General features: G+C 42.0%; 1 protein-coding gene across 2 annotated transcripts in view; it reads right to left on the reverse strand.

The window, feature by feature from the left end:
- Positions 1-22,559, reverse strand: part of GARS1 (glycyl-tRNA synthetase 1) — a 156,652-nt gene that overhangs the window by 24,121 nt on the left and 109,972 nt on the right. For both annotated transcript variants that reach the window (XM_069211052.1, XM_069211051.1), the window contains exons 14-15: positions 5,418-5,527; positions 4,642-4,735 (exon numbers count right to left, since the gene is read on the reverse strand). In XM_069211052.1, the coding sequence (XP_069067153.1) occupies positions 4,642-4,735; positions 5,418-5,527 (204 nt within the window). The remainder of the gene's footprint in view (positions 1-4,641; positions 4,736-5,417; positions 5,528-22,559) is intronic.

Here is a 22,559-nt window from a genome sequence, read left to right on the forward strand (position 1 = left end):
CCTGCCACTAGGTGAATGTGATGGTGTAGAGCCCATTTCCATATTGTCGAAGAGAGCTGTGACAACTGGAGAAACTGTGTCCCCCTTGTTTCTGAAGGTAGTACCTCACCTTCATACTGTCTGTGCAGATTAGGACAATTTTGTGAGAGGTGATGAAGAAATGCTTTCAGGGATAGAAATACTACCTGAAGCTCTAGGAGGTTTATGTGTAGGGATTGATGATGAGGATCTCAATGTCCCTGTAGTGAGAGGTCTCAAAGGTAAGCACCCCAGCCTGTGTGTGAGGCGTCTTGGTCACCCATCCCCTTACTTGCGGCATCAATCATTTTGCTCTCCTCATCTGGGGGAGCAGAGTCTCCTGTGGCCTGAATATTGGCCCATTTAGGAGTTGGAGAAGCCACAATAGATTCTGGTAGGAACTGTGATCTTATGTATGGTGGATCAGAGGCAACAGCTTTGTATTTCATGTCAACTCTAGGGGTGATAACCCTAGAGCGAACCGGTTCCTTAAAAATGTTGTCTGCATGACAAAGCATGCCAGGGAGCATGGGGAGGAACTGGATATCCTTATGTGTGGACAATAGGATATCAAAAAGAAAGCCCTGTGAAGCTTGACATTGTGGAAGGGTGCTTCCTGAGCAATCACTTGCTGGTAGGATGTAGCATCCTCTGGTGCGGAGTCGAGATAAGTCCGGATCTGTGGAGATCCTGGGATCAGGCTCATATCTGTTCCATGGATCTGTGTCCCGCTGTGTCCCACCCAAATCCTCCCCAGTGAATAACGGGGATCCATGTAGTGTTAAATGTCCTGCAGTAGGAGAGGCACGTGAATGAGGAGTGGAGGAGGGTGGATGAGAGTTTGGTAGTGGACAAGGAGGTGGATGAGGCAGAATTAGAGGAAAAGGCTTGTGAATAGTGGATGCCTTGCCCTTGGTCTTCTTTGGAGGTGGTGATGAGTCCAGAGCCTTCTGAAAACAGTTTCCGCTTGAAGGTAATTGGGGGGTGGGGGGGCAATGATGTGACCTGTACCCTCCTCTATGTGGAGTCGACACTGATGAGCGACCATGGTCTCCAAAATACGTTCAACAGAAGATGATGTGACCGAAGACTGATTAGAGTCTTTCAGCCAGAAGAGGGCAATTGCCTTGTTTCTGAGACAGAGATTTTCAACCGACACCCTTTCATTGGTCCCGAAGTAGATGTGGAGCTTGGTCAACTCTGTTCCAAAGTAGGTGGTATCAAGGGTTCAATGGAAACTGCCATGATGTCTCGGACCGAAGATGTAGAGGTCGATGCCGAAGACAAAGTTTTGGCCGTGGCAATTTTCATGGCTGAGCCGGAAGGTGGGGCATCGAAACCTGTTTTTCAGAGCCGTCCTTTGCCTGGTGGCAGTAGCAGTCCGGCAACCTTGTCAAGGGGCCCTTTGGAAGTCCTAGAGGGGGCACAAGGGGCCACGGTACTCAAAGATTGCACTAATGGCACCTTGTGGTTTTCAAAAACTGACTGGACATTGGAGTCCTGACTGTAAAAGGCCTCCTTCTGTTCCTGCTCCTTCGGGGTGTGCTCCTCATCGAAGATGTCTGGCTGGTCTTCCGGAGTCTTGTGCGCTATCAAGGGGTCTTTTCTACTGGAAGGATCTGCAGGCGGCTTTTTGATGATTGGGGAGAGGCACAGGTTTCACACCAGATGTTGGTCAGTGTGCGGGAAGGGTGGCATCGAGGGCAGAAATGAAACAGCGTCCTTTGCATCAGCCCAGCATATGGGATGGTGCCATGCGCTGAGGTAGGCCCGAGCAGGCGAGGGCGCCCGAAGGGTGTTTAGTAAGTTCCCAGACCGACCGAGTGAGACTATCACGAGAACATGAGTAAGCGCGATCAAGAACAATATAGTAGATGGAGTAAACACAGGAAAAAAAGGATTCAAAACCAGAGAGAGGGGAAGACTGAGTGAAGAGACACACAGCCGAAGCAAACGATGGAGAGAAAATAATTGAATAAAGAAGTCAATGTCAATGCGCAGTATCACCGAGAAGGAGGAGTCACTCAATCCAGTGACTCGAAAATGCTTCTTTGAAGAAAAACAACTTGCAACACTCCAAACCCACCAATTGATAACAGGAGCATGCAGAGCCTGTGTATCCATGCAGAGCATGTGTATGTACAGCCACACATGCTATCGAACAATTAGCTATGCAGGAGGCATCTTACATTTCCAGACTGGACACACCCCTAAGGTAGCCAGCCTGAAGTGGACACAGCCTAGGAAATTACACCATCTTGTGTGTGGTGGAATCAGGGTGATGCACACTCCCCACAGGAAAAGGGGGGGGGGTCATGACCCCCAAGGGTGAGTAGCTCATTGGCTACTATCCTTCGCTCTACTAAACACCTCCTAAATTAAGTAATTAGGGGTCCCCCTGATAGCAGATCCTGAGATCTCTGCTGGACACAAAAGTAAGAGTGGACAAGAAACCTGCTGAACCCGAGAAATGAGGAGCATGACTGGCTTGGTACCAACCCTGCCAGCATGCCTACTGCGCCCGACCTTCGAGGAGCAACTGACCTGTTCTGCCACTGCATTGCCAAGAAGAACTCCCTGGGAGCAGAAAAGCTGCTTCCCTGCAAATATCAGATAACACCACTGCACCCAAGGCACCTAGCCTGAGGTGAAGTGGGCCAAGGTGTCATTGTTGTCCACAGGCCTTCCAGAGACAAAGACCACCTTCAGTTCGCCCACTGTGGACTTAAAAAACTGCATCTGCACCTTGTTTCTGCCGACCCCCCTGCAACCTCGAATGACCTGAAGATAAAGACCCAACGCCTCACCTTTGCACCTAAGAGAAGCTGATCATGGGTGTCCCCATGTCTCCCAGCCTCATGAGACCTGAGCCCACTTGTTGGCTTGGTCGGACTGGACTCCCAGTCCACACCTAAAGACTGTTTCTGTGGATCCCCAGCAACCGCAAGTATGTACAGCACCAGACCCGATGCCAGAAGACACCACTGGACCAGAGGTCAAGATCCAAATGAGAAGTGAACCAAGCGTGTCCCCACATACCAGAGGACCTCAAGTGTCGAGCTCCCCCCGTGGGTTTCCCTGGCCTGCCCTTCCAGTTCCCACTTGCAGCAACTTTTCCACAGAAATGAATGGGACTCCCAGTGCAATAACCCTCTTCTGCACCCGGATACCACAAAGCCTCCCAAGGTGCCCTGTTAGTGTGGCCTTGGACCCTGCCCCATACTCACTAAAGTTCTAGAGAACAGATCTGTAAGTAGTTGGGACGTGTCTGAACGCAAGACATTTCCCCCCATAGGATAACATTACCGCACCCAAAAATTACATTCTGTCAGCTTTAAAAACTCTAAAAATTCCTATCTTGAAAAGTTCTCACTCTATTTCGGTGATCTTGGTATCAAAGTTTGTATAAAAGTATGTGTTACTTTATAAAGTGGAGTCGTATTTCTTTATTTATTGAGTGTGTGCCTTTATCAGTATGTGTGCACCTTACATACTTAGCACTCTGGTCTGATATGCCTAACTGCCCAACCACACTACCACACAAAAGAGCATTTGGGATGTAATTTGTGCCTCTGTGATACATCTGGGCTTTGCCTGGACTCATAGCACAGTGTATCTTACTCTGAGCCACTATATAAAGAGCCAGCTTCCTACACACTGTACAAGAGACATATAAGTAAATTATAGATGCAAATTAGGTGTAAGCCAATTTTACCATGTTTAGGGGAAGGGAGCACAACCACTTTAGCACTGGTTAGCAGTGTTAAAGCTTGCAAAGTTTTACAACAAAAAAATAATTCAGAAAATAAGAGGGTGAAGGCAAATGTTTGTGGTCGAAGCTAACCCTGCAGAAAGGACCACGTTCAACCTCCCCCCACTCCAATATGCCCCACTTCGGCCCTATCCCTATCCCCAGCACCTCCCTACCTACCTCCAAGGAAAGTGTAGATCTGTCAACACCACCGACCTTCCACCTTCCTGCATTCTTGCTGGTATGCCCCCTGTATTGTCCCAGCAACGTTTCCCGCACCTACCGGTGATCATGGGAAGATTAAGGCATCTGCAGTAAATGTAGGCATGGCACGCAGAGGCGGCAAAAATAATGGCCACTTCAGCTACTACTTGCAGTTGGGTATGTTTGGATTTTGGCTAACAGCAGATGCACAATATATTTTTCACCTGCTCCTAGTGTGAAACTAAAATTAGTGAAGATGTACATGACCAATTATGCTAATAGAGATGTTAGGTTGTACGGGTTAATATAAGTGTTGATCGTAAGGACGACGGAAAATAATCGATTTTCTTTTGCATTACGTTTGAATTTTGAAATACAAATTTTACTTAAAAACAGTATGCCGCGTAGTTAACTATAAACTGAAAGTCATAAACAGCAAAAACTCTACAGAGCATGAAGAACTTCCCTTGGTCTAGAAGTTCTCAACCATCAACTTAAATCACTTCCATTACAGCGTACTAACAAAGTGCCTTCATTTACGCTAACACGGTAAATGCAGGCAACAAGGATAGCTACATTGTTCTACAAAATACGAGTAGAGGCTGCCACCTACTGCCTGCTTTGAAAAATAACACCACATAAGAGTGTGCTTGACTAAATAAACTTACAGAGTTCTCTGACAAAAGGCACGAATTCTTGATTCTGGCTTAGAGGTAGGACGGAACACTTGTACGGAGCCACAATCGCAGGGAAGCTGAAGTACTGGAAAACAAAAACAACATTTGCAAGAGAAGAGAAGACACGAGTTTCATTCGCTACCGAGCGTCTTGTTCTACTATATAGTTAGATAGTCGTTTTCTGTTGTTTTTCAATCGTTATTTTTTTTTTTGGGAGAATGGGAAAATAGCCATATCCGGTGGGAAATCAGAAATGGTCTATGTACTCCATCCACGACTTAGACAAGGTCTAACTTCCAATGTCTTATTACGAGTTAAGGATGACCACCACAGAGACAATGGAAATATAAACAAGAACCATGGAAACTAATATGCAACACAAACTCCAAACACCTTTGCTCACTACTTCAGGATGAAATCACTTCAACCTCAGTGAGAATTTGTGGTTAAATCCCACGCCCTGGAACCTAAGTCTTTTAGCTAATGGATATAAGTTAAAACTCTGGAGTCTACCAAACATTTTTAGAAATACCATGTTCAAAATTAGTATATGCTGTTAAGGCAAAATTAACTTCGGCAAAGAGGAAAATCTAGGTGAATAATGCCTTACCAAAAGCACTGCCACACCACCAGGCTATCCCATACTATGTTTCCAGAAGATGTTTCTGTATACTGCAGCAAATACTTATAAGTACAGGACCACTTTACTATATAAAACTCCACCATATTTCTTTGCTTACAGATGGACCAATAGCCTAAATACTTACCGTCCTCTGTTCATCACCCTCTCGAACATGGAATGTATGTTCAAACACAGTGTACATAATTCTACCGAGACCGAAGGAAGGCTCAATCACATTTGGGACAATTTCTTCAACTAAAATAGAAATTAAAAAAAGTTAAGGTCTAGTAATGGCAAAGTCCATTCTTCTTTTTGCAGCTTAACCTAAATGGCAATGCACATCAAGTCGCGAGGGGAGGGTGTGCATGTAGGATTTGCTGCAATACAGAGTGGGGGAAAACACCATAAATCCTAAAATCCAGAGCACCTAAGGTTTAAAACTAGACAGTCCTGTTTTCAGTGTTTATTTTTTGTGGGTTTCAGTGGTGTTTTACAAACCATTTGAAATAAGTGCTTATCAGTGTGTATTTAGCTGTCTGACCAGAGGTATATGAACATCCCTCTCTTACATAATGTCATACACAAAGAGCAATTGAAAACATAAGAAATAATAATATCGCACATTAATATTTATTTATAATGAACACAATTATATTATCATTTATATCGAAAATAGCAATCATTTCTATATACACGCACCCCCTCTGAACAAGTACAACTTAATTATGCAAGGTAGCAGCAATACCAGCTGGTTTAAGATTATTCTCTTTTATCTTTTTTGTTACTTTTTGTAAATATCTAGTTTTTTTTATAAATGATGTTTTGGTATGGAGGGGTTTATCTGTTGCGTGTATTTTTCTGTTTTGTCTTGAGATTTTTCTGACTTTGTTTGTGTCTATTTGTGCGGTATCTGTCGTCTTTGTGCATGGTGTGTTCTCCTTTGTTTTTGTATTCTTTGTTGTATTTCTTGTTCAGAGGGGGTGCGTGTATATAGAAATGACTGCTATTTTCGATATAAATGATAATATAATTGTGTTCATTATACATAAATATTATTAATGTGCGATATTATTATTTCTTATGTTTTCATTTGCTCTTTGTGTATGACATTATGTAAGAGAGGGATGTTGGTATACCTCTGGTAGATTACCCTTGATCTCTCTATTGATTTAGGGGCCCTGCTTTCTACTTGTTTTAGCTGTCTGACCTCCAAAACAAACAAAAAACGGTTCTTCTGAGTTTTCTAAACTTGTTTTATGCAGCCATTGTAAGAAAATATATATCCACATTAAAGGAGAAGTAATGCAGGGTATGTTGTGTCATCCCATTGGTACAGTGTCAAATGGACCTATGTTACACTGTTTAAGTATAAAAAGTCTGTGCTTCGCACCCTCACTCACACATCATAACCGTCTATCTCATTACTTCCCGCATTCACTCTGTCAAGATTCTGCATGGTTTACAGAACTATTAATGGATTTATAAAGAAAGAGTGCCATGTTCACCTGCTTTAGTAAACAAATTCTGGGGCACAGCTGGGGGTTGTTAAGGTACTCCTTAATGAATATTTTAAGTGATAAAAAACATTACCTTGTGAAAACTTTAACATTTTGAATTTTACCAAGATTAATTTGTAGCCTTGAATTCTAAGGCACCTGAAATGTGATGCTTTAAGCATGCTTACCACCGCTTTTCTGCACTATTTGCCAGACTATATTAAGGTGGTGCTGCTATTGTTGTGTGGGCATTTATAGATGTCAAGTCCCATGGCATTCGTTTCACTTTAAGTCAGCCCTGATCTTATAATAGACATCACATATTTTGGGACTTGAAATGATGCTGTCAACATTGTAATTATGGGCTCAAAAACCTCAGTAGTAACGTGCAATGGCGTGAAAAACCAGGAGTAGTGAATATATCACACAACAATAGGACACACCTTTGAAGCTATGAATTTTGTTATTGTCATGCCATGTTTTCAGCACTATCCCATGTGCGTGGTGAAAACAATTCTCACGGGTATCATGCATTGAATGTTTAATGCTTGGGGTGTTTGACAGTTGGTCCGCTATTAATACGGATTTGTTAGGAAAGAAGGCTGATGTGCTATAGGGTTTTATCTATTCTGTATCTGTGAGTAAAGATGATAGTACATATTGCTCAAGATACTTATCAGCCAGCCATTCCACCAATCAGAAAAAGCACTTAACATTGCCAAACGATCAAATATGATTTTAATATTCCCTAGCTTCTTTACAGTGTATAAAATAACTACATCAGGCCTAAAACATCCTTTTAAACCCTGTGCCTTCAATCCAAGCACACAGAACTGGAGGAAAGCTAAGGAGAATAATCTTAAACCAGCTGTTCTTGCTGCTACCTTGCATAATTAAGTTGTACTGTGATGCCCCCCCTTAAGAAGAAATTATTAACTAATTCTCTCCCATTTTCCATTTTTTTTAAATGGTATTTTACTAAAGACTGGTGCACCTCCAAGAAGCGATTCAACAGCAACAGTCAAAGGGCTGGCGACTTTGATGCACTAATTAAGTTTATTTGATAAAAGGTAAAAGAGGTGACAAGTTAAGAAAAATTCCTTAAACATGTTAGTCGTTTACTTCCATGACTGTGATACAGAAGAAACTTTAGTACCGTCCCTTATGTCACAGTGATCATCTATACATGACAATCTATAAGTAACAATCTATGCATTATGTACATTTGTTTAAAGTAATGAGAGAGACATGGATGGTATTGAGATTTAATTAAATGTTTGAAGGAATACACTGATATTATGTTATATGTTAGGCTGTAAATGAATAGTCTGTGCACAAATTAAGTTTATTTGCTAAAAGGTAAAAGAGGTGACAAGTTAAGAAAAGATCTTTAAACATGTTAGTCGTTTACTTCCATGACTGATACAGAAGAAACTTTAGTACCGTCCCTTATGTCACAGTGATCATCTATACATGACAATCTAGAAGTAACAATCTATGCATTATGTACATTTGTTTAAACTAATGATAGAAACATGGATGGTATTGAAATTTAATTAAATGTTTGAAGGAATACACTGATATTATTTTATATGTTAGGCTGTAAATGAATAGTCTGTTGAAACTATACTGATTTTCTAATGATTAATGTTTTAAATATGTGCGCAAAAATAGAGAAATGCAGTTTCACGTTATACTGACAACTGTATTAACAGTCATTTTGTTTAACGTTATTGTAACATGAATGCTAATGGAGAATTATTAATGCAGAATTTATAGTTTACATAGTAAAATGTGTATTAATGTGCTGTATTAACTTACTTGCATTAGACTAAGCTAGGTCTGCCAGGCCCTGTATTTCGTGACACTGCAGAAAATGTCAAGATATCTTGCTAATGAGTACCTTTCTTTCAGACTTCATTCCCATAAGAAGACTATTTTGGTAATAGATGTATATTGTTTTACAAATAGAGAGTTTTAAGAATTCAACCTTGGATGTGGAACATCCCGAGTGTGGACTATCAATTTAAACATTTGTTTCAATCTTGTGTGGAGCTACACAGATGGACAATGTTCTCTTGACAGACTTCGGAAAACCTATGGCTGTTTCAACTTGGAGTGTTATCATTGATTTTTATTGGTTGATGCCCCTTCAACGTCAAATGAACTGTTGTGCTGACAAATCAGGCTGCTGTATAAACTTTGATATTTCAATGTCCAGCAGGACTCTGGTCAGGTTCTCTGCAGAGAGCCAAAGATTTCCAAAGATGACAAGCTGAATTCGTTCTGTCCTGCACCCTGAATGTTGAGCCCTTTGAAAAGTATCTGCCTATCTGACTTATGCCTCTTTGAAATGCCTTGCAGAGACTTACGAGATATTCTCCCTAAACCTCACAGAACACTCTTGACCAAGCTTCTGATACGCTGATGCTTTCCCTTTTTACCTACCTTTTGCCCACTCTAGTTAGTAACTTGTTGCCCAAGATTACCTTTTTCCAAATTCTTTTTTCTTTTTCTCTTATGCCCGCATGTGTTCTGCCCCACATGTTTTTCCCTGATTAGCTAACTGTAGGGTTTCCCTGTCCCCAACCAAATTGAACTTTGATGATTTGAACTGCTGTGCTGCTTAATACAATGGAGCAACGTTTATTTTCAGTCCATCAAATTATCTTATTGATGTTTTGTGCTGTTTTTGTAGAGTGCTTAGTTCTCCTAATGTTAGTTCGCCTGAACTTGTTTCGTCACCTTGGTCAACCCTTGGTGTTTCTATATCTTTATAACTTTGTCTTGCAAACTGTCTAGATGACTCCTAGCTTAAGTTTGTAATAAATCCTTTAACTATATTCCTGACTGTAGTTTTACTTGTATGGCCACATTGGTCATACTGTGCAAGTTAATTGGTTTGTATTGAAATATTGTTGTATGGTTCTACCACATCCCATGCAGGGTCCAAAGATCCATTGACCTCGATGAACATCGATTCCTGCAAAGGATTAAAATGATCCAGCAGATCTGGCAGCAGAGGAATGGTTTGTCCCGCAAGGAAGGTGAACCATTCAAGTATAGTGTTACGGAGATAGGACTGGTCCCAAGCGACTGCCCAGTTCAAAGTTAGTCCACTGCAAATTCTGTCCCATGGTCCATTCTGAAGACAGATGACGTTCCAGCATCATGCCTATAAGGGACAGATTTCTGAGTATTATTAGGGTTTTGCATTTGCATTGTTTTTGGCCTGAAGATTGAGGTAAAGTGTGATGTTGTGTTTTACGGAGTCAAACTCTTTCGATTGTGGCGCTTGTTGCTAAAAAATGTCCATGGTTGTTCTTGTTGATGGGTTCTTCGTGGCCTAATATCCCAGGATAACGTGCAAGTGTAGAAGACACTTCGTTCCTTTATTGTTTGCAGTGAAGTACTAGTCATCAGACGTCGTTGACAGTGCCAACAGTTTTCATTGAGTGAGAGTTGTGGTTGGTATTAAGTGAATCCAGCGTGCACATGGAGGATCTGTGTCAACCAGAGTGAGAATTGCTGGTCAAGTTTCACTCGTTTAATTGTGAAAACTACAGATGGAAAGTGAATCTCCGTAGAGCTTTGAAATGTTTAAGTTCCTATCCTGTAGCGTGCAGATAGGTTGTTGGTTTACGCTCGCAATATTTTGCATTAGGTGTGTGTGTGTGTGTGTAAGCGATTGTGTGAGAGACAATTGTGAACGAAATGCAGTGCTGAAAGGAGTGAGTGTGACGTCACTGTGTGCCACACCAGTATAGGTCAGTTGGTGTGAGGCCACAATGGTAGTGGTGGACAGTGTCTAGTTGCTATTAGTTGAGAACATAGCTAGAAAAGGATTGTGGGATTGAAGTTACTTCCTGATTCAATTGAAAAGTTTTTGCGACTAATTGAATTTGACTAAAGATTAAATTCTTCAAAGCTTTGAAAAAGAGGAGATGTGTTTATTCTGCTGAGAGAGGGTAGAGAGATCTCACCCGAAGGTACTCCAGGTCATTATGTATCGTCTGTGAAAGGATTTCATGCATGATTGTGGCTTGAACAGTTGTGCAAAATCACTGAGAAAGAAGGGTTTTTATATCATTTCCCAGTTATGGAAATTTTAACCAGAGTATTTTAGACTAATTGAGGCAAATACTTTGAGACGAAATAGCCTTCAAGACCCGCACAGTATGAAGCCCTAAGTATTTGGGAACTCATAGCACGAGAGGAAATTACAAACATGAGAACAGAATGCAGAAAGCAATCAAGACACTTCGAGAGGCTAGATGGGATGCAGAACAGAAAATGTGGAGAGCAGATATAATTGGGGGAATCAGAATGTATCCAATTATTTCAAATGAAGATGGTGAAAGCACTAAACCCAGGACTAGGTAAAAGACAGGGAAGGCAGAACAGACAACAGAAGCTGAGGATAAATAGACAATGACCTATGAGGGTGATTCAGATGATAGTTTTATAAAATAGATCCTGATGAATCGTCCGCCTCCACACAATTCAGTTGAGGTAGGAGCAACAAGTGAAACAGCGCAAAATGTAACCCGAAAGTGCCTACTGCTCCAGTTGCACAGACAGAGAATCAGATAGTACCAGGTACGGCTTCAAGTTCATTAACACAAATTCCTCACACAAATCAACTAGTTCAGAATTTTAACACAGTTCAGCCTGCACTAGGTCCCATTGTGAATTAGTTTGTGCCAAAGTCTAATGTGAAGAAGGTGGTACAGTCCCTTTATGTCAATCCACCTGCGCACATTTTATTTCAAATCCACCCTTACAAATGTTTAATCTAGGTAAGTCAATGCCAAATGTTACCCCGAGTCAAACAAGACAAGGTTTCAGTACCGGCCTTAACAGGGCAGGGTATAGGAATGACAATTCCACAGAATCAGACAAATCATATCCAGATGTATTAACCGTTCTCGTGACCATAGATCCCGTTGTTCCCTTGTATGCTCCAGGTATGTCTGGAAGCAATGCACATTCAATAAATGTTCCAACAGTTCCGGATACACCACTTACACCTGCTGGGATATTACTAATTGGTATGCAGACAGCAGTATATTCTAACAACTCAGGGATGGAGAGATACTGCTCTTGTTGGACCGTTGACCCCTACACGAATTGCAGATCCAAACCCGATGACAAGTCAGACAGGATTTACTCTTGATGAGAGGTTTCCTCAGGCAACCCCACCTTCTTTTGTGCCTAGACCTTATCGGATCCTGAATGTAAACTGCATCTCTCCACAAGGAGGAGTATCCTTTAATACATTAGGGAACATGTCAAACTTTATAACCCCTAGTCAGCAGACTGCAGGTCCTTCAAGAGTAGAAGTAATACAGAATAATAATATAAGCTTACGAGATTTCACTGCACAGCAGCTGAATGATTGGTTAAACAATTTGAGTCTGAAAGGTGCAACAGGTATTACAAACTGCAATGCCAAGACAGAAAAAAACAGAGAGCGAGGAAGAGAGAGAAAGAGAGAGATTTTAGAAACATTAGACACAGCCCAATTGGAAACTTACACAGAAGACGGACTGCAGTTTATGTGCAAAGACATTACCCAATGTGCAGGACAGACTTATGAAAGAGTAGCTGAAGTAGCTGAGAAATATGATGTGAACTTTGAGAAATCAAAGTCCTTAAAGATAAGTTACAGATAGGAGTTTAGCACAAAATATATAGTCAATATGAGTTCCCCTGAAATTAAATTGCACATTAAAGATTTGATTACGTACATTTAGAAATGGGGAGCTATAGATAAGTGGGAAGGCAGATGGGCGAAGTAAAGAGATAAGAAGAAAACAAAGCTAAACGTGCCTCTGGTAGGCACAAATCAAGCAGACGACAATGTAAAGATGCTGCCCATGACAGAGATACCAGGTAGAGACTATGGCCCTCATTCTGACCTTGGCGGGCGGCGGAGGCCGCCTGCCAAAGTCCCGCCGTCAGGTTACCGTTCCGCGGTCGAAAGACCGCGGCGGTAATTCTGACTTTCCCGATGGGCTGGCGGGCGGTCGCCTTCAGACCGCCAGCCAGCCCAGCGGGAAAGAGGCTTCCACGATGAAGCCGGCTCGGAATCGAGCCGGCGGAGTGGAAGCTGTGCGACGGGTGCAGTTGCACCCGTCGCGTATTTCACTCTCTGCGCAGCAGACAGTGAAATACATGTAGGGGCCCTCTTACGGGGGCCCCTGCAATGCCCATGCCAGTGGCATGGGCACTGCAGGGGCCCCCAGGGGCCCTGCGACCCCCCCCTACCGCCATCCGGATCTCGGCGGTCCGACCGCCGGGATCTGGATGGCGGTAGGGGGGGTCGGAATCCCCGCGGCGGTGCAGCAAGCTGCGCCGCCGCGGAGGATTCAATGGGGCCGCGGTACACTGGCGGGACACCGCCAGTGGTGCCGGTCCGACCGCGGCTTTACCGCCGCGGTCGGAATCCCCATTGGAGCACCGCCGGCCTGTCGGCGGTGCTCCCGCGGTCCTCCGCCCTGGCGGTCAAAGACCGCCAGGGTCAGAATGACCACCTATGTTCTTGTACCCTGGAGTAAGAGTGAGATTTTGTCATTCACCAATGATTAACCAAGACTGAGAGAGAAGCCAGTGGAAGGGTACAAGCAGACAAAGATTTGTGAAACTTTGTAAATGCCTGTGGGAGGATTTGAATATCTTGTTTCACATTGTGGACCGGTTGATTTGCACACTGAACTCAAAGTGAATGTTGACTGGTCAGACTGTGAACCTCAAAGAGACCCAGTAACAGATGCAACATCTGAAGAAATGATGAGAAAAGTATTACAAGGTGACTGAGTGTATGAAAAACAAGGTGTCTCCTAAAGATATTGATTGGCACAAGACTGACAGGACAGTACAGGAGTTGAAAGAGTTGATTTATGCTTATTCAGATTATGCTTATTCAGAAAGACTGCAGCAGGCTTTCAAGCATGACAGGGGTTACCGAAACGATAGAAGCTAAAGATATGGATCATTTTGTGTTCAGATTTACACAGGGAATGAAGTCAGACATAAGTGAGATAATTCAGCAGCACTTGATTTGTTGGCAGAATAAATAAACTGAATGATGAAATCCTGTGGTAGGCTAAGTATTGTAGCAACAAACTGGAATTGAAACAGATAAAGATAAAAGAGAAGGTTATGATCATGCAATTGAAAGCTACACAGAAAGCTAGCTAAGAGACCGCAGATGATTGTGAACACTGGAGGTATGCTAGGAGTGCTACAGCAGGTAACAAACTTTGTCTAGCCTAGACGTAGAGGACGTGGTATTCAGAAAGGTCAAAGTGGAGGTGTGATTGATGTTGAGAATTTGAAGAGAACTAACCTGTGTCACACATACAGAAATTTGGGTCATTGGCAAATAAAGCGTCCCTTTAAAAATGTGAATAATCAAGTGCAGAATACTGGAGTTGCTCAGGTACAAGGCAATAATCTGGTTCAAATTCAGACAGTTCAAAGACCCAGAGTGCAAAATGTAAATGTGTCCTCAGGACAGTAGATGCAAGTACCACAAGCCCTGATGACAACACAAATTGTTGTTCGCCCAACAGCATTCAAATTAAATTGCAAACACAAAAATGAATCAGAGAGCATCACAGTTTCCCCTAATGGACCGAGTGGAAATTCTTCAAGTAGATAGCTCAGATGATGAGGACTGCAAGCTAGGTGTATCTATTGAAGTAGATTAATGTGATCCATATGGAAATGTCAACGTTATGGGTCATGATGTGTAATTCCTAGCTGACAGTGGAGCTACATGTTCCACTGTCAGGACAGCAGAAGTGCCAAACTTGCCACTTTTACGAAAGAGAATCCAGGTTGTCGGAGTAGCAAATAGACAGTTGACCAAACTGTAAGACAATATGCCGCTCTAAAAATAGGTTAATTTGAAGATGAGCACCAGATTGGGGTCTGTAATTCAAGTCCTGCAAGTTTACTTGGACACAACGTACTATGAAAGCTAAACTGTTCCATTAGCTGCACACCCTGAGGTATCGCAATCCAAACAAATGAGGAAAATGTAGCCTGTAAAATTGTAAAGCAGTATTGGAGTGTCACATTGTACCCAATGCTGACATGCAATGATTTGCCCGGGGATTTAAAATACATAGGGACACCTGAAGTTTGGGATTTTTCAGGAAAGGAAATCGGACTCAAAGGAGTTAAGCCTTTGAAAATAACGATGAAGCCAAGTGCAGTGTATACAAAAATGCCCCCATATAACATTACGCCTGAGACAATTACTGGAATCACTCTCCTGATTGATAGTATAACTGAAATTACCTGTAAGAGATAATAGGAACTCCATGTAACTTTCCCATTCTAGGACTGCAGAAGCCCAATGGAAAGTACTGCATAGTCCAGGACCTGAGAATGGTAAACAAGATTGTTGTTCCATGTTGTCCCGTGGTACCATGTCCTGCAGTGATTTTATTCCAAATTCTATGTGATGCAGAACGGTTTACGGCAATTGATTTATGTTAAGCTTTTTTCTCCATACCACTGCATGAGGAAAATCAATTTCTCTTCATGTTAAAATTCAGCAGTCATGTTTTGGCATTGTGCCAAACTCCATAAGTGTTTAGTGAGAGTCCTTCGATTTCAACCAGATCTTGAAAAAGAATATGAAACCCCTTAAAATGCCCTATCACTAAGTCTTAGTGCAGTATATAGATTACCTACTTGTTGCATCAAACACTCGAGAAGCATGCAGGAGAGATACAACTGCTGTCTTAAATCATTTAGGAGAGAATGGACAAAGTGTCCCCAGCAAAATTACGGTATTGGAAAAAAGATGTCCTGCACTTAGGTCACCACACTGAGAAAGGCGCACAGCAAGTGTCACAAAAAAATACTATCAGTGGTTGGCTACTGTCGCCAGTGGATTCCAAACTTTACTCTTTCGGCTAAGCCTTTACAGGCAGCTGGCACACAAATATGTGACTGATCCTGTACCATGGGATGACAACTGCATACATCCTTTCACAGAACTGAGAGAAAGCCTATGCCAAGCCTCAGCACTGAGAATGCCTGACAATAACAAATGTTTCACAGCTGTTTTGCTGTGAGGGATGATGGGCCCTTTCGGTTTTGACACAGCTGCATAGAAATGCGAGCAAGCCAGTGGCTTATTTTTCTGCCATACTTGATCCTGTGGCTTCAGCGCTGCCTGGTTCTTTAAAGGCAGTCGCCACCCTGAGCTTCAGCACTAAACAGTGCAAAGGCATTGTTATGGGTCATCGCCTGAATGTTTTTTTCCTCCCCACTCAGTGGAAATTCTGTTGACCTGAACCAAGACCCAACACTTGACCAACACAGGTTTGACCCGCTATGAGCAAGTCATCCTTGCTTCTCCAAATATTAACATCAAGAAGCATACAGTTTTGAACCCTGCTACGTTATTGCCAAATCCTGGTGAAAATGTCAATGACTGTGTGGATGAGGTTGAGCATGACACTCTCGATGTGCCTAAACTGTGCACTTAACCAAGACCTAACATTCAAGATGTCCACATAACTGAAAAGGACTATCACGCTTGTTGATGGCTCCTGTTTAAGAGATAACAATGATACCCTGAGAGCTGGTTATGCAGTTTGCACGGTTTCAGGTGTGATTGATGCCTCCTAGCTTTGAAAAGTATTTTCTGCCTAAGTAGCCAAATTGGTTGCTCTTAACACAGCATGCTGTGTGTCCGAGCACCTCAAAGAGACAATTTTCATTAATAGTCAGTATGGGTTTGGTGTTGTTCATGATTTCCGACAGTTGGGGTCCCAGAGACGGTTCATGACCTCCCCTGGATTCCCTATCCGCAACGGTGATAAGATTTATAACCTGTTGAATGTATTACATCTGCCAGCAAAAATTGCTGTTGCTGCACACAAGAAATCTAATGACTATGTAACTTTAGGTAATACACAGCTGATGAAGTGGCACGATATTGTGCCCTCAGTTGTACTTCCTTTAATGGAGAATGGAATGAGACAAAGGATGAGACAAGTCAAAATTTCCTGTTAACTGTTGTAGATACATGGGAGGAAGTTAAGAGACTGCTGGAAAAAGTGACAGAGGAAGAGCAGCAAAGCTGAGTTAGAGAAGAATGGGCCAAGAGAAATGAGGATAATATTTGGGTTTCAAGTGATGGAAGAGCAGTGTTGCCTAACAGCATGTTTTTACCTATGGTTAGATACTATCACAGGCAGGTACATGTAGGTAGGGATGCAATGATCAGAACCTTTAGACAGACATGGTTTAACTTCAGATTCAGAGTGATTACAGAAGTCGTGTGCCACAGATGTGTCATATGACAGCAGATGAATGTAGGAAAAAGCACAGTTGTTACACTTAGTCATATAGTTAGATCAGGAGGACCGTTCAACCGGATGTAGCTGAATTTAATAGAGCTTCCTGTGTGCATTGGACTGAGATACATCTTAGTCACTGCATACATTTTTTCAGGCTGGGTTAAAGCCTACATGACCAGGAGAAAGGACAGTTCCACAGTAAAGTTCCCTGGTTCGGGTTCCCAACTCCTCTCGTGTCAGACAAAGGAACTCATTTCAACAGTGTGGTCCTGAAATTGTTGTATGCAGCGTTGCAAGTTGAACAAAGATTACATTGCACCTACAGACCTGAAGCTTCTGGACTTGTTAAACAAATTAACGGTACCCTAAAGTACAGATTAGCGAAAGTATGTGCATCCACCACTTTGAAACGGCCAGACCCATTGCCTCTTGTCTTGATGAGTCGACGCAGAACACCAGACAGAAAGACTTGGTTATCCCTCAGGGGATTATCATGGGGAGGGCCATGAGATTGCCAACAGTGCATCTGAATACGCTTGTAAACATTATAAATGACTCGGTGCTGGATTGTTGCAAAGGACTCGCTGGCATGGTTCATTCTTTGTCTCGTAAGGTTGGATAAGCTGCAGCTTTCCCATGACCTATTTTCCGGCGACTGGGTCATGGTAAAAAAAAAAAAAAAAAAAAGCATGTAAGGAAAACATGCTTGGAACCATGTTGGAGATGCCCTCATCAAATGGTTTTGGTAACCACTACAGCTATCAAGTGGGCTGGTCTCCCCAACTGGGTACACGCTAGCCACACACTTGTAAAGTTCCAGGTCCCCTAGATAATACAGCACCTGTTCCAGAAAGGTCAGCTACAGTGAGCGAGAGGGACGAGGTTAGTCAATTGACAAATGGCTGAACAGCACAAGTACAGTCTGATAGGGGACTGAGCGAGTCAACAACACTGGATGTTACAGAAGGGTCGAGATAGAATCAGTTGACTCATGTGAGCTCAGATGCCGAAGGACCAGTTGCTGTAGATAAAAGAGCTGTACCAGGAGATAATTTGCCTAAAGAGCATTCAGTGCCAGCTGTACAAGTGCCTCCAACTATTGCTGAGATCAGTGAACGTCTTGTGAATAACTAAATTCTTGAAAATACTATTTTTGATTCTTGCTTGATCACAAATAAAAAGGACTGAAAAGAGACAGTGATACATTGAAGCTGCTTTGCACTTTTGATTTTTTTCTGAACTTCTGCTTTTTCTCTAAATTAGAGACCTCATGGAGTGGAAATAGAAGTAGGCAATCTAAATGTATATGTATAGGTTTAGTGGTAGTGGCAGTTATGATTATATCATTGTTCACTGGATTGAGTTTGCCCAAAGCAAGTGATTCAGAGAAAGTTACATCCAGAAGTGCCCTGAATTTAGCAAATCCCACTGCAGATCAGAATCCCCTGTACAATGATGAGAAATACTTACACAATGTTGGTTCTATAGGTGATTTATCTGCAAATGCCTATTATAGACTTATGTGAGTATTTAGATATCATGGAAGCTAGACATTGCTACATATGCACAGGGGAATCACATACCATAGTTTACCTCTAGCCAATGGAATTTCCTGTAGTTTGTCACTAACACTATTGTATCAGCAGGAGTATTAGCAATACTTTTATTCAAGTTAAGTCCTAGTGTTTTCAATTGTTCCCATCATGAAACATTCAAGCAATATTACAAAGACGAAAAACACTGACACAGTGGGAGGTTTCATGTGTACCATTTTAAGGATTCAGTCTGGAATGAGAAATCAAATACCAGAGTCAAAGGAGGAGCTAGTGCTTCAGAGACTGCAGGGGATATTTTTGGTGTAATAACTTCATCAGTTGGTGTGATCTTCATCTCAAGATTAGGAAGATGTCAACAATAGTAGATGGGTTATCTACAGACACTGCAGGTGCCACATTGGCAATGGACACAGAACCAGTTGACATATGGTCAATGGTTTTAAAAAATTGCCTTGCATTAGACATTCTTCTTGCAACAGAAGGCAGAGTTTGCAAGATGTTACATGCCAAACAGTGTTGCACTTACATACCTGACACTAGTAAGGAGATAAGAAAATACATTGCAAACAGGACTGACTTGAAAAAGTACTTGTAAAAGTTAATAGACAGGTGCATGGGAAGAAATAGGTAGTGGTTTTCAGCGATTGGAAACTGGTTTAGAAATCCAGGGAGAGTATTTTAATTGTGGGAAACATATCGAGACCCCTATTGGTTATGGCTTTGTGTGCCCTTTTTGCAGTTGGTGTTTACAAATTATTCATGAAACTGAAAGAGAGAAAAGCCAAGAGCAAGCAGAGAAAGGTGGAGATTGAAATTGAGTCTAGGCAAGGCATATTTAACAGTTAAATGACTTCAGAAGACCTTACCTGAATAAGCCTCTGAAAGTTTGAGCTGAAAGTAAAAGCAGGAATATTTTGTAAAGTCTTGATTTGCCATTAGAGGGGGACTGATGCAGCAGAATCTTTAGTGCTGTCCCTTATGTCATAGTGATCATGTATAAGTAACAATCTATGCATTATGCTAATCATAGTACTAATGGTTTGAATGTAGAATGATACACTGAGAAGCCTTTTTTAAATGTGCCCTCATTTAGACAAATGTTAGCAACATGGCTGGCTTAATTAAACATTTGAAGTATTAACCTGATAATATGTTATAATTTAGGCTCTGAATTTATAGTCTGTTTTGAAACAATATTGATTTTTTAATGATTAATGCTTTATATATGCGTGCAAAAATAGAGAAATACAGTTCTCTGTTATACTGACTGAAATATATTAACAGAAGAATTATTAATGCAGAATTCATCGTTTACATATTAAAACGTGTTTTGTTTGAATGTGTTAATGTGCTGTAGTACCTCACTTGCATAAGCCTAAGTGAGGTCTGCTAGGTCCTGTATTAAGTGACCTTGTAGAAAATGTCAAGTCATCTTGCCAAGGTGTTCCTTTCTTTCAGAATTTGTTCCCATGAGAAAACTAGTTTGGTAATATATGTCTATTGTTGCACACATAGAGAAGTGTAAGAATTCGACCTTGGATGTGGAACATCCTGGACTAGCAATTTAAACATTTGTTTCAATCTCGTGAGGAGCTACACAGATGGACGCTGTTCTCGTGACAGACTTGGGAAAACCTGAGGATGTTTCAACTTGGAGTCGTATGATCGATTACTACTGGATGATACTCCAACATCAAACGAACTACTGTCCTGACGAATCAGATTGCTGTATGAACTTTGATTATGTCAATGTCCAGCAGGTCAGGTTCTCCGCAGAGATCCAAAGATTCCTGAAGATAACAAACTGAAACCCTTTTGTCCTGTACCGAGAATGCTGAGCCCTTGGAGAAGGATCCTTGTCTCTGCCTTTTGCCCATTTGAAATGCCTTGCAGAGCCTTAGAGTTTCTTCCTAACCCTCACAGAAGTCTATTGACAAAGCTTCTGATATACTGAAGCTTTCCCTTTATACCTAACCTTTTGCCCACTCTAGTTAGTAACTTGTTGCCCGAGATTACCGTTTTCCAAATTGTTTTGTCCTGTTTTTCTTTTTGTCTTTTGCCCGCATGTGTTCCACCTCACACGTTTTCCCCGGGTTGGCTAACTGTACGGTTTCCCTGTGCCCAACCATATTGAACTTTGATGATCTGAACTGCCTTGATGCTCATTAAAAGTGAGCAACATATATTTTCAGTCTATCAAATTATCTTACTGATGTTTTGCATTGTTTTTGTGGAGTGCTTAGTTCAACTAATGTTAGCTCGCCTAAACTTGTTTTGTTGCCTTGGTCAACCCTTGGTGATTCTGTATTTTTAGAACTTTGCCTTACAAATTGTCTATATGAGTCTGAGCTTAAGTTTATAATATATACCTTAACTTTATTTCTGACTGGAGTTTTCCTTGTATGGCCACATTAGTCATACTGTGTAAGCTAACTGGTTTGTAAATACATTTTGTTTTATGGTTCTACCACATCCTATGCAGGGTCCAAAGATCCGTTGACCTCAATGAGCATTGATTCCTGGGAAGGATGAAAATGCCCCACCAACTGCAAACAAGCAGTATGCGCAAAGATCAATGAAGTTGTCTTTTTTAATGCACTAAGCTTCTAAATGTAATGTCCTGGCTCTGTCCACTAATAAAGATCTTGTAAGTGAGAAAAGAGGCATTGAGGGTGCCTCTGACCTGCAAAAGTAAACAGTGAGACAAAAATTACCTCTGTATACCGGTACCAAATGAACCAAACCGCAAAGTATTCTATGCGTGAGGCCTGCTCTGCCGTAGCTTTCTGCTTTTATGAACAGCTCGTTCAGACTGGATACTGTCTTTCTGAAACTATATACACTTTAAATCCAAGACATTCCTTCGCATCCAGAACAGAGAAGTTTCTCAAGACGTTTATCTCTAGAATTTCTTCACTGTTGTCTAGCAATCAGCCCTCTTGCCTGTCTCTTCGAGCAGGGATGTCATTGTGCCAAACGTTACTGACCCTCGTCACTGGGGAGATTCAGGGGGCAAAGAAGCGTGGGACTAGATTCAACCTGCTCTGTGATAGGGTGGGGTGCCTTGAACCCTGAGCCACAAACCGCACATGAATCATGGCCAATTTTCCATGCTACAGAAGTGAAACTGCTCATGTGCAATACAATGTGCAAAGAAACATGTGCTTTACATGTAGGCACAAACCCAAAAAATGTTATTTGCTTAATAAAAGGGCACAGGTTGCTCATTACTTAAGATGAGTGAACTCACAGAGGTTGGCTATGTGTGCAATTTGTTAGCAAAACTACACAAACCTTACTAAAGGAGGCAGCACTGTTGCTTGAGGACCTAGGCCTCGAAGCTTTGATAGATGCCCTCATTGTCCAAGGAATGAGCTTGGGTCTGAGACAGGTCCTGAAGTGCTCCTGTCAGGAATGAAAGTACTTGAGGCAATTCACAATTAGCTGTACCAGCATCATCAATGTATGGATTTTTTTTGCATGCCTCAACTTTTTGCATGCTGGCAGATTAGCGGATGGCGTGGATTGAGTAGGTGTGAGTTGCCAGACAATGGACCCAGATTATGTGCATATATGGGTATAGGTACCAAGACCACTGGTGCCATGATGAAGCACTCTTATCGCTTGACTGTCAGTGTAGATATACGCGCTAGCGCTGGGGTGAGCTGAAAAAGAACCACAGCCTTTCCATGCCCTGTGGAAATGAGCAGAAACAGAATCCCTGGTCTTCAGCTTAGGGATGAATCTGAAAATGAAATACCAAATCGGGCTCATTGCTGGTTTGGGTCATACCTACGTGCTCTGAGTAGTGCAAATTGTATGTCGTGCCAACCTTACCAGACAGAGTATGTATAAATGATATCCCACTCCAAAATGGGTCCAATGCAGGCAGAACCAGGTGCTGATG

The sequence above is a fragment of the Pleurodeles waltl genome, chromosome 10, assembly GCF_031143425.1.
Source record: "Pleurodeles waltl isolate 20211129_DDA chromosome 10, aPleWal1.hap1.20221129, whole genome shotgun sequence".
NCBI classification, from domain to species: domain Eukaryota; kingdom Metazoa; phylum Chordata; class Amphibia; order Caudata; family Salamandridae; genus Pleurodeles; species Pleurodeles waltl.